At 44.5% G+C, this 12336-nt stretch overlaps 1 protein-coding gene across 1 annotated transcript; it reads right to left on the bottom strand.

The window, feature by feature from the left end:
* Positions 1-1298: 1298 nt before the first annotated feature.
* akap11 (A kinase (PRKA) anchor protein 11) lies at positions 1299-11808 on the bottom strand (the record flags this gene model as incomplete). Its single annotated transcript, XM_010783277.1, has 5 exons — positions 11561-11808; positions 11032-11296; positions 6300-10677; positions 5429-5569; positions 1299-1385 (listed from the first exon to the last, which is right to left on the bottom strand). Coding segments are annotated over exons 2-5 (4772 nt in total), but the record flags the coding sequence as incomplete, so codon positions are not given.
* Between the last annotated feature and the right edge of the window lie 528 nt (positions 11809-12336).

Genomic DNA, 12336 nt, shown 5'->3' with positions numbered 1-12336 from the left:
ATTATGATTTTTGGGGGTTAACCCTCTCCTGTAGTGTGTTATGCCAGGGTGTATGCAGGAATCCTGAAGTCAGATGTAAGACCTTTTTTAAGACCCTTTCCATACATTTTAAGACCTCATCGCCACTTCGAGTTTTAACCGGTTACCTTGGCGACACACTTTACCTCACATTGACTATATACAGTATTGATTGTCCTTCCTCCTTATCTTCCAATCATTTGGACGCAGACTTGCATTTCCCCATAACGATGTTGCTTAGCAACCGGCGTAAACGGACCTCCGCAGCTATCAAGCAGTGAGCGTGCGATGTCCTGTTCAGATCACGTCAAATCCAACGGGATGCCATAAATAAACTACACAGAATCACACTACACACCTACGCAATGATTACATTCAGGCAGACTGTAGAATACAACCTCTTTGGACAATTTATAGACTTATTGAAAACAAGCTACAAAATGTAACACCTTGGAAAATGCCCTTTAATACTTTTTAATACTTTTCAATAGACTTAATTTTTGCTAAATTGATTTATCAACTTTTAAAACTTTTTAAGACCCCGCGGACACCCTGTCGTTGATGGTAAATGAAACCCAGAAAAACATGGAAGTTGTTTAAAAAAAAAAAAAATGTGGCAGGGTTTTGCATTGAAATGATTGCTGTTCAGTGGTAAGAGTCTCAAACTCTGATGGTATTGCGGCTTCCTACAAGCACATGTTGATGATCATGGTGATTGATATTTCTGCACTGCTAAACATGCAAACACACATCCACCATTCTGAAAAACCACGGCATGTTTATAAATGGCTTGCAGTACAGATTCACTGTGTTAATGCTGAATTCAATCTCAGGGGTTTTTCATGAATTTGCACCTACACAAATAAAATTACAATCTATTAGTAGGTTTAAACTGTCAAATAGCATACATGCATTTAGGGAAAGACCCCTGACATATAACCATATCATAAATGGTCCTAATAAGCAACAACATCACATGCAAGCAGTGCAGAAACAGCACATCTTGAGCAATACATCACACACAGACATCAACAAGCATATGTCAGGACTATTGATGTTTGGAGCTTTGTGTGGTCATGCACGGGACTGGTGGTTCCTAGTATGAGACGAAGTATAAATCCAAATGAAATATATGATGAAGCAATTCCCTGTCTCCAATTTCCTGCTGAGATTTTCCACTGCTGGATGTTTGACATGCTTTCTTTTTGGCTTCATAGTAAACTCAATGACTGGACAGTTTTCTTTCTGACCCCCCCATGTGTAACGGGTGTTTGACCAACCTGTCAGAAGGGGAGAAGGACATGCGCTCCTCACACGCCTCCCCCTCCAGACCCAGACTGCTCCAACTGCTGCTGTTCCCATTGCTGCTGGAGAGAGAAGGGCAGTTATGCACCACTATAGAATAGAATACAGGGTATACAGTATATACAAAGTGTTTTAAACTGCTCAATATCGTATCCATATTTATACGACTGTCTATATTATACTGTTCTATCTTTATGGTGTATTCAACATGTATACCACTGCTAGTGTTTGTATCTTTTAATACAGTTGATATACTTGAGCTTTTTATATCTGTCATATCTAAATGACACGGCAATTAGATTAGATGCTAACTGCATTTCATTGTCCCAGTTCTTGTACTCAGTGCAATGACCATAAAATGTAATCTTATCTAATGTGGTATTGTTCCTGTAACCTGTAATCAATCTGCAACGTCTAGGTGAGAGAAGTGTTGCAGACATTGGGCATAGAGAGCTTTGTCTCCTCTCCAATATAATGGAAATAGATGGCACAAAAAGCGCTGAAACATACACTTAGAACAAATAAATATATTTTTCTAGATTTCATGATATCAGTCAGGATTGTTGGGAATTATATTCAAGAAAAGGTCGACATCTTTACGGACACAATCACCAACACTGGGCAACTACGGCACAATATGTTATAATAATAAAGGACGCTACAGGTAAGAGGAAATATTTGAGATGGTGTCCCTTTAAATCAAAAGGGAGGATTCTCCAAATGATGCAGGTTTTTCCACCGTCACTGAATCCTCTGTAAATGTTGATGGAAACCATTTGTTGCTTAAAGGCTCAAAACGTGAGATCATGGCATTCTTGTCTTTACATAATCCGGTAAATCCTGCGGGTTCCACCAAGACAACCAGCTGACAACAAAAGCACAACAACGCACACTCTGCAATTAGCCAATGATTAGCCTGCTGGCTGGAACCTGCACACTGTGGCCTGCAGCGCTCACGGTACATTTCTGATACCTATAAATAGCTCTATTAATCTGCATGACCTCACATAGCTTTCTATCTGCGGGGAGAGGGACTGACACATGGTGAGAGCTGATTCATTTAGTCCATCATCAGTGTCTTAATAAACCCTTCAAGGTGTTTTTGTTTCATCTTCCCGTTATTTCATCTGCCGAGTTTCAGTGGGATCGGGTTTTGGTTGCAGTGGGAATTTGAAGAGAGACAAAAGATTACTTTGATCCTTTTGAATCACCGCCCGAAGTGAAAAGAGCCCTCAAAGACACACCTTTCCACAATATTTTGGTCCATTGACTTGGCCCTGATGGCAACATAACTACATGCTAACACATTGTGTTTCCTGGGAAAGAAATGCAAATGTTGTCAGTTTTGCATCCATGGAGATATCCACTTCTGCCAGAAATCTCAACCGCTATATTCCCAGAGGCAGCAGACCTTAGAGCGCCGAAACTCACTCACTCTCTTTCTTTTTTACATACATACACAAATATAGCACTGATGTCCATCCAAGAACAGAAGGGCCGGTTCTGTCACAACTACTACTCGGTGCTTATCCCTGTGGTGTGTTTTAGAATTGCGTTTTGGCAGTGAGGTCTAAATGAGAATCCCAAACAATACACTGTGCCCTGCGCTGACCTTGGGAAGCCTCGCGCTGCAACCACAGGAGACTCCTGCTAAACAATGTCTGACACTAGCGATACCAAATGTTCCTCTATTCTTCTGGGTCTGAGGAAATGGACAGCACAGATTCACAAGTAATAACCACGTTTTTTAAAGGAATACTTCACCTCCACAATGACTATTTGTGTATCATTTACTCACCCTGTGTTACCTTGAATACTGCTAAAGGTGGGGTAGGTAATTCACTTCAGAAACACTTTGTTATATTTAGGGCTCTCAAGTTAACGCAATTATTTTTTAATGCCTAATAATAACTAAGTATTTGAACGTGCGATTAACCCATGTGTATTTGTCCTCGGCCCGCCCGGTAGTTTCAGAGCCCAAAGGCTGGACGTTGTTGCTGTTAGTTGGATGGTGGGAGATTCTAGCGACAGATATGGATACAAAAAAAGTTGTTTTAAACAGCAAGCCATGCACACAGCTGATGCTGACAGCCCCGCTCCTGCTGCTCGCTTGCGGCAGACCACGCTTGAAAGTTTGCCGTGGAGACGCCTGGACAACAGCAGCGATAGCTAAATGGGTGGCTACAGCTTAACATTGTGGAGGACGAGGGGCTGCGTGAGATCATTTGGATCGCATCCAACGTGTCGACTGCAGATCACAGCGCATTATTTTGACCCACAGTGGGAACTTCAGTCTCATGCTTTGACTGTTATGAAGACAGAGGAGGGGGCACATTTCGCCGACAACTGTAAACAGGCTTGTCTGTTTGAGCAACTGGCTCAGTGCAGAGAAGTACACAGGGTTGGGAGAAGTGTAAGAGAGAGAGAGAGGTTCCAGTTTGTTGTATTGAAAATATTCAGAAGAATATTTGTCATTGTTCCAATGATAATAGACAAACATTTGCATAAAGCATATTTGTCCACTCATATGTTGATAAGAGTATTAAAAACTAGAAAAATATTCCTCTAAGGTACATTTAGAACAGACAAAATAATTGCGATTAACTATGGACATCATCCGATTAATCGCGATTAAATATTTTAATCGAATGACAGCCCTAGTTATATTCCATGGAATGCTCTTAACATCCCGATAGCAATGAATACATTAAATGCTTTGACAATAAATACATAAACTAATGTCATCTGTGGAAGCCGTGGCGCTGTAAAAAGCACGACCAATCATCTGAGCCGGCCCGGCTAAAATAACTGGATGGCCTACCTGCCTGTCAGCCTTCCATCTGCACAAACTTATCTCATTGGTCATGTGCGCGTTCGTGTGTGTTGGAGGAGGGGCTCTGTAAGGAAGTCTGAAGGAAGGGGCTGATCTTTTCCGGTTGTGTATTTTCAAATTGTAGCGCACTCGAGCTGGTTTCTCCATTCTTACCTACCTACCCTACCTTTAATGCCGAGGTTTTTTAAATAGCAAGGCTTTATTAAAGAAATGCATACATTTGGGGGGTAGTGGACATACTACTGGATACATGAGAGTTGGTTTATACTGAATGAGTTGTGTAAAAGTTTGTCAATTTAAATACATAGAAAATGTATATTCCCTGATATCCTAGATTATCTTATCTTTCTGTATCTTATCTTTGAAATATTTTTAAGAGCTGATGACTAGATTGTTCAAACACAGCGGGCACATACAGTATGTGGGAGAGAGATGGAATAATGTGCCACCTGTTGTTGCCACGCTGTTAGGAAAAGCAACTCTATCTCCTGTGAGATTAAAGCAGCAGCAGCTGTCATCATATCAAAGAAATTATCGCTGCATACTTGCTGGGAAACTCTGGGAGAGACAAAACAGCAGGGGTTTTAATACTGCTGCTACTGGTATAAAATGTAAAGATGGCCAGTAACATTTTTTAGTAACACTAAAAAAGAATCTGTGTTTTTAAATATGCTTACTTATCAGCACAAACATAGTTTATCGTCACCTAAAAAAGCAGAATAAGGAAAGACTGGAAGAGCTAGCAAGCCACTACCAGTAGATAGCCAGCTCATGATATAAAGTAAGTATTCGGTGGAAGTCCTTAAAAAAAAATCAAAACACATTTGTACAATTGAGCCTTTTAGGAAGCAAACTCCTGCACTTTCTCAATGCACTGGGATGCATTTTAACCTGTCATCTGATTGTGTGCAGATTTGCATTTATCCTACTAAATGTAGTCTACTCTATGCTATTTTTAGTTTGTTTTTAACTGGTAACTGTATTCTGTGTGATGTCAATTTTCTGTGAAATGTCTATGTGAAGCACCTTGAACTGCACTTATTGTATGAAAGGTGCTATACAAATAAAGATTATTATTATTATTCATAATATCACAGCAATAGTAAAACCAGATGTGTGTTAATACATATACTACAACATTGGCCAGATCCAAACACTAATATATATATTTTTTTGAATAGATTAAGGGTATTAGTGTAAATCTGCAACAGGTACCCAGCAGGAAACTGGGTATTTGATATGTTATGTATGAGAAAGGTAGTGGTTGTCTACCTGTCGCTGAGGTGCAGGAAGCTGCTGTTATCGTCCTGATGCTCATCTTCAAAGCTCAGGTTAGACCAGCTGCCCAGACTGTCGTCTCCCACACTCAGCTGCTGGGACACGGACGACTCAGCAACTTCCCTACAGGGGAAGCTAAACACACAGAGGGATGGAAGAAGAGGAACAGCTTTTAAAAACATGGGAATTGTACACCAAAAAATGAAAGAAGACAAAAAGCTTTTAAAAACAAAAACGGAATTGCAAACCACGCCCCGTAAAACTCGGAAAAGTTTTGTGAAGCCGCCATTTTATTTGCTGGCATTAGCATTATTAGCATTAGTCCAGCGCACCAATGGAGAGAGACTAACTTATGGCAACACAAAAAACATGGGAGCGGTGGAGTGGTTTGCGGCCTGCCAGTAAACCCAAAGCAGAAGAAGTGAATTCAGCGGCTTCATTTGCCTAATCCATCCCCAGGGACTTATTCCGGTCTGAACGCGATCTGATGAACTAAGTCCTGGGAACTAAGTACGGCAAAGTACTCGGTGTGAAAGCACCTATAGGTAAAGTAACATATACATATACATATGAAAAACATATAAACATACTAAACATCTAGAAGCAGCTTTAAAGCGTAGTATTTAAGGAGTTTTAAGGATTTTCATGAAACTTGTTGGAAGGGTGAAGAAAACGGCTAAGAAAAAACCCCTTAAATTTGAAGTCGATAAGAATCACGTTGCGTATATACAGTATAGGCAAAAGTCAACTTAACAAAGCTCCTTAAAAGCTACACTAGGTATTTGTTGCTCTAGCCATCAAACGAAAACCTATTGAAATGAAAAAAAATCAAAGAGAACCACTAGACTGAATCACGGTTGGTTACCTGATGTTGCCGGGCAGGCAGATGTTGGATATGGCCGACGTCATGATCTCAGCAGTGAGACTCTCAGCATAGCTGGCTCCATCATGCCCGATGCCGCTGTCTGCGTTCAGGCTGGTGTTGCTCAGCTCACGTTTAGCTGTCTCCATTGCCATCGACACCATCTCCTCTGCAAACATTGCCCTGTGGTCCAGGTCGATGTGGATCTTGGGAATCTCCAGGCTGGGGAGACGCTCAGCTCTTGCCTGACCGTCTTCCCTTCTTCTCCTCCTCTGAAGTACAGGCTGGTGGTGGTGCCTGCTAGGTTTGGTGCAGTATGGGCACTCCTGGACCTGACAATAACGGCATGTCCTCTCCCCAAGAGCATGGCCCAGCGATTGGCCCTCAGACAACCTCTGGGTGTGAGAGTGTCTCTCGTGGCCTTGGTTTCTCTGGTGCTCCCGGGATGACTGTCCAACTGAAGCCATGCTCATCTTCAGAGTGTCATCAACTATTTTCCTGGCATAATGCTCAATAACCTGCATCGCCTGACCCCTGTAGCCACCGTCATACAGGCTTCCTGTACTGTGGTACTGCTTGCTCTTCGCCTCATTGGACAACAGGGGGCAGGAGAAGGAGTTCCTGATGAGGTTCTCTGCCATGTCTTCAAGTTTGGACTTCTTATAAAGACAGGAGTCAGTGAGAGACTTGGGAAGTCGTGCAGAGGAAAGATGCAGCTTGCGGGTCACATCGCAGGTGATGTTGTACGCTAACGACTCTGCAAAGTTGAGCAGATCCATGTACTCCCTTTGGCTCTGCTCTTCAGAGTCACTGCAACAACACTGAGCTGCGTCACTTGAGGGACTAACCACCGACTCATCTCTGTTCTTGGGTGTCGAGGCCTCACTTCCAGACACTTTCCATTCATCGGGCAGCGACCTGGAAGAGTGAAGCCGGGTGCTGGAGGATCTCTTCTTAATCTTGCGACTGGCATGAGCCAAGCCCAGTTTTATGGAGCGGTAGGCCAAACGACTCGCATACTGGTCCAGCACTAACTCCCTGTTGCCTCCCTCCTTTTTCAGAACCCTAATGAGGTAGCCAGCGTATTCGTCCGTCACACTCTCACAGCTCGGATACTCAGAGGACAGGCCAGAGCTGGAGCTTGACATCGTGCTTGAAGTGGAGGGAGGAGACCGGAAGACCGAGGCTATCAGGTCATTAGACCACTGCTCAGCCAGCCGCCCTACCCTCCAGTCTTTGCTCTGCTCTGCCCCAGGAGGAGACTGGTGATGCAAAGATTCAGAGCTAGATCTCTCAAAGCTCCTTCTTCTGAGGTCTTTGTGATATGGACATTGCTGTGCAGAGCTCACCATCCTCTTCACGTCATTGATGACTTCTCCGGCCACCTCCCCGGCATAAACCCACAAGGTGTTTAGGGTTTGCTCTGAGAACTGAGCCACACTGTCTCTCCTTCTTCCACTGCCTTTGCTCATCTCTCCTTCTTCTTCCGCTACTCCCAAAGTGTCCATCTCTGTTGCCATTGAGACTATATGGCAAGCCAACCGCTCGGCATAATGTAAAGCTTCCTTGTGGGACATTCTGCGAGCGGACATCTGGTTTGAATCCCGTCGGCCACTTCCTGTCTCTGGACATTTGTTAGTGCCATCGGCTCCACCCTCTTCTGCCAATTCTTCAACCTCTTCATCCTCATTGCCATCTGCCTCCTCAGAGAGAGACCTCATCAACTTAAGCATGAATTCAGCCTTGTCTGCCTCGGGGGAGATGTCTTTTGGCCCTGGGCCAGGCTCAGGCTGATAGTGAGGAGTGGGAGGTGGGGTAGCGGGGGAAAATTCCTTGGCTAGCTTGCTTTTCAGCTTCTTTGAGAACTGTTTAATCTGTTTCTCTTTGGACACCTCGCTGGGCTGCTGAGGGGTAGAAGGAGGAGGGCCGGGAGTCCCGCCAGACTTTTGTCCAGAGCTTTGAGCCGAGTCATCCCCCGGAACAGATGTCCTCCTTTGTCCACCCATCTCGGTGCCCGGTACATCAAGGGTATGCATCATCACAGGATGTGTTTCAGCCACACCTTTGTTCTTGCCGTCTAACTCACAGCTGGCTCTATTTTGGCTTGTCTGGAAAGAAATGTGAGGAATGCTTGGGGGTGTTGCTTGCTCAACAGGGATGATGTTTCTAACATATCCAGGATCTCTACAGACATATCTGAAGCAAGCGCCCTGCTTTGAAGGGGAATCTGGAGCCTCATCATTTTCAGTTTCCTGCTGAGAAGAAGAATCCCTTCTGCTGCCGATAGTCTTTGTAAAGAATTCAGCACAGTCACCGAAACTCTTCTTCACCTTAGAAGCAGTTATTAGCTCACACGCTTCAGTTACTATCATATCCACCATGTTGCCAGAGAAGTTTTGGAAAGAGGACTTTCCATGAGAGTGGTCTTCTCCAGGCGTTGGGGTCTGAGTTCCATGACTGTGAAGGTGAGTTTGTGTGTCAGTGGCAGACACATTTAGTCTTTTGGGGCTGTTTTGTTGGATATCTGACAAGCTAGACTCATACTGACAGGTCTCCTCAGAATCATGGATGTGTGTGAGGGCTTGGCCTGCTTTGGGCACAGGAATACAGCTGGCCATGCCTGATACAGTGAACAGGGCTTTCTTCACCGTACAGGAAGCATCTTCTCCAGAGGGCCCTGGGGCAGCTGCAGCAGAGCTGGAACTAAGAGCCTGCTGGTTTGCAAAGGTACTGCAGGTTTGGGCGCCAGTGGTCTCTGAACTGACATAACAGATGTTGTCCAGAGACACACTTATAGCTGCTTGGCTAGTGAAGGACACATCAGCCTGAGAAAGCTCTATGAAGGCCTCTTGGATAACAGACTCAGACAAGTCAGAAGCATAAGAGCAAACCACCTCCTCCTCCTCTTCCTCCTCCTCCTCGTACCCTTGGCCAAAGGACCAATCACTAGGGGTGCGAGGGGTTGAGGGGTGGGAGAACTGACACACTTCCATAATGCCTTCAAACACCAGCTCTTCAGCCAGTTCAGCAGCGAACTGTGACACTGTGCTGTGGAAAATCTGCTTCTTCACTGTCAGGAAGTCTTTCAGCGCCCCGGATACAGCCTCTCCAACCAGGAAGCCAGCCAATCCATTGATTGCCCTTTTTTTCAACACGTAGGCGTGGCGCATACCGATCTCCTGGAAAGCCATCTGGAACACTGAGGAGGTGAGCCTGGCAGCCAGGTGACACAAGGTGGTGGTACAGGAGGATACACCTTTTTGGAGGTCTCGCAACGCGCTGCCCAAGCTCATCTCCACCAGGTCAGTGGCAAACCTCTGAATGCCGTCCTTCAGAGACTGGGACTTCTTCTGCAGAGCGCCCACTGTTACCGTCTCTTGTATTTCTGAGAGCTTCATCAGGTATCCTGAAGGGTTCTCGAATTCCTTGTGGCAGACACAGCTGAGATTCTTGTTGTCACTGATGTCAACGGCAGACTGGTAGCCACACACAGATCCCAGAATCTCTTTGGAAAGACTGCTGGCAAAGTCTGAGTAGGTTTTATACAGAGAGCAGACATCCTGGGGTTTACGTAGCTCTAAGATGTCCTGTCCATCTTCTTCTGCCTTCCAGAAGTACTCAAGAGGTCCACTAGAGTCAACCAAGGGGCTGAAGGCTGAGGAGCTGACAGGACTGAAGAGTGGGCCACCGTTCTCGTCCGATGGGGTCTGCATTGGTCGAGGGGAGTCAGGCACCTCAGAGTGAAGCGAGTAGGGCGAGCCTGGTTTCAGAGGAGTGGGTTTTTTCACATTGGCTGGGAGAGTTGGGTGGTCAAATCGGTGAGGGTTCATTCCCTTGGTTGAGCAACCCCTGGACACATATTTGGATACTGACCCACTGCTCTGTGACGTCGAGGCACTGATCGCATCCAGAGGCAGTGCGAGAGTGCAGTTATCTGAGCTCAACTCATCCAGGTCATCAAACTGGTCAAAGCTGTCAAAGAACTCACTGACTTCAGAGTCCGAGTCTTCAACGCGCTCTCTGGGACCCCCTGGCACCTGGGGGATGTCCAGTTTGGCCCGCATGCTCTTCTGATAGCCCACTTCATCTAGGAATATGATTGGGCTGGGGCTTGAGCCGTCAGAGTCTTCAGATTCACTGACATGGATCACAGGGGAGGGCACACGAGCCCCGGGGCTGCAGTACGTCCACTGGGATTCAAGGCCCGATGACCTCTGCACTGTGACAGAGACATCCGGACCAGGACTCTGTTTGGCTGCATTTCTCTTCGACGATGAGCATATGATGATACGGGAGCCTGCTAATTCCTTTTTTCTTCTGTGAGCTGGGATTGTCTGTGATGCCATGTCACGCTTTTTCAAATGGCGATAGGGGCCTGCAGCTGTGGAGATGGAAAGGGAAAGAAACTGGTTATATACGTTACATACAAAGAGGGGATTCAAGATGAGGAATATTTATCCATAAAAGCAAAGAAAAGCTGTTTATCCATTGTGCCTTGATTATATAAAAGAGAGGAACATCCAAACTAGCTGTGCCATATATAAGAACTGACAAATGCTGGCTACTGAAACACATGTGATTCATAATGGTATAAAAAACAGATTGGGGTTTTAAATCAGATCTCCATTTTTTGTTTTAGCAGGAGTATCTATATTCAGTTGATTGGATCACAAGATGTTCTACTGAAGAGACCACAGGCTACAACATGCCACTAAGCATTAGATGTTAAACGTACAGGGATTGTGTCCTGTGTCATCCTCCTCCAGATTCTCCAGGGCTGTGACAAAGTCATCCTCGATTGATGAGACCGACTGGTTAGTGTCATCTTCCTCAGCCTGGCAGGACTCAGCTGAGCCCCTCTGAAGAGCCTGGATCTCCAACGCATAGCGAACGCCTGCCATGTAGCATCCTAGCAAACCGGCCAGAGAAGCTACGCTGGCCTGAGGGTAGAAGCTAGTGCTGGGATTATGTCTCAGCACACACACAGTCTTTAACCAGCACTAAAGGCAGCAGAATGTGAGAGAAAGAGAAAAAGAAAGGGAGGGAAAGAGAGAAAAACTCAGTTAAGCCTGGTGTATTCCGCTCATTTAGATTAAAATGACATTATTTGTAACCAACAAGCAGATGGAATCTCTAAACTCCACAATCTGCTGATAGTGTGAAAGATCTTTTGTATTGTTATGTCTGTACACTATGTCTGATTGAGATTTGATCTGTAGCATGTGCAGAATCACTCAGTGATGCAGATAGGTGGGAGGTCTCACTGTCGGAAATGCCCCTCAAAACCACAGAGTGAGCAGCAGGGCAGAGTGTAGCCAAACAGGACGGGCAGATCACAGGACCAAGGAAGCAAAAGAGTGCGATCGTGGGCTGAAAAAACAACATCTGTGTCTGTCCGTCCAACCTGCACTTCTTCAACAGCGTGAAAAAAGACTTGGTCTGCTTCCATGAAGAGGCAGACAAAGCCATAAGATTAGGAAACCGTTTAGTCAAGCTTTTTAGGAACAAATATGTTACATTTCAAAAGCTACAAAAAATTACGAAATAATTGTCAAACTTAAAATGTGAGAAATCTGACAAGATGGTCAGAAATCTTTCAATAAAGTAATCAAATGTGCATACTTTTAAGTTGTTATAATAGCTTTATTGGTATTAGCATATATATATATATATTGTTACCCAAGGTTTTGTCTAAGGGTTAGATTATCTTTTTCGTTTTAATACTGTCAGTCCTGCGCAACCTTCACCATTTTGCACATTGTAACTGCCCATATATATATTTCTTTAATTATATTGTATTGTACGGGTATATCTATATTTAATCCATATTCCATGTAAAAATAAAGCACTTATACTAACTAAGCACTCATATACTAACTAAGCACTCGTATACTAACTAAGCACTCGTATACTAACTAAGCACTCGTATACTAACTAAGCACTCGTATACTAACTAAGCACTCGTATACTAACTAAGCACTCGTATACTAACTAAGCACTCGTATACTAACTAAGCACTCGTATACTAACTAAGCACTTA

This window comes from Notothenia coriiceps, unplaced genomic scaffold (genome assembly GCF_000735185.1).
Source record: "Notothenia coriiceps isolate Sejong01 unplaced genomic scaffold, NC01 NC01_scaffold00000662, whole genome shotgun sequence".
Taxonomy (NCBI): Eukaryota; Metazoa; Chordata; class Actinopteri; order Perciformes; family Nototheniidae; genus Notothenia; species Notothenia coriiceps.
Note: the sequence above shows the minus strand (reverse complement) of the source record. Positions and strands in the feature narration are given on the sequence as shown.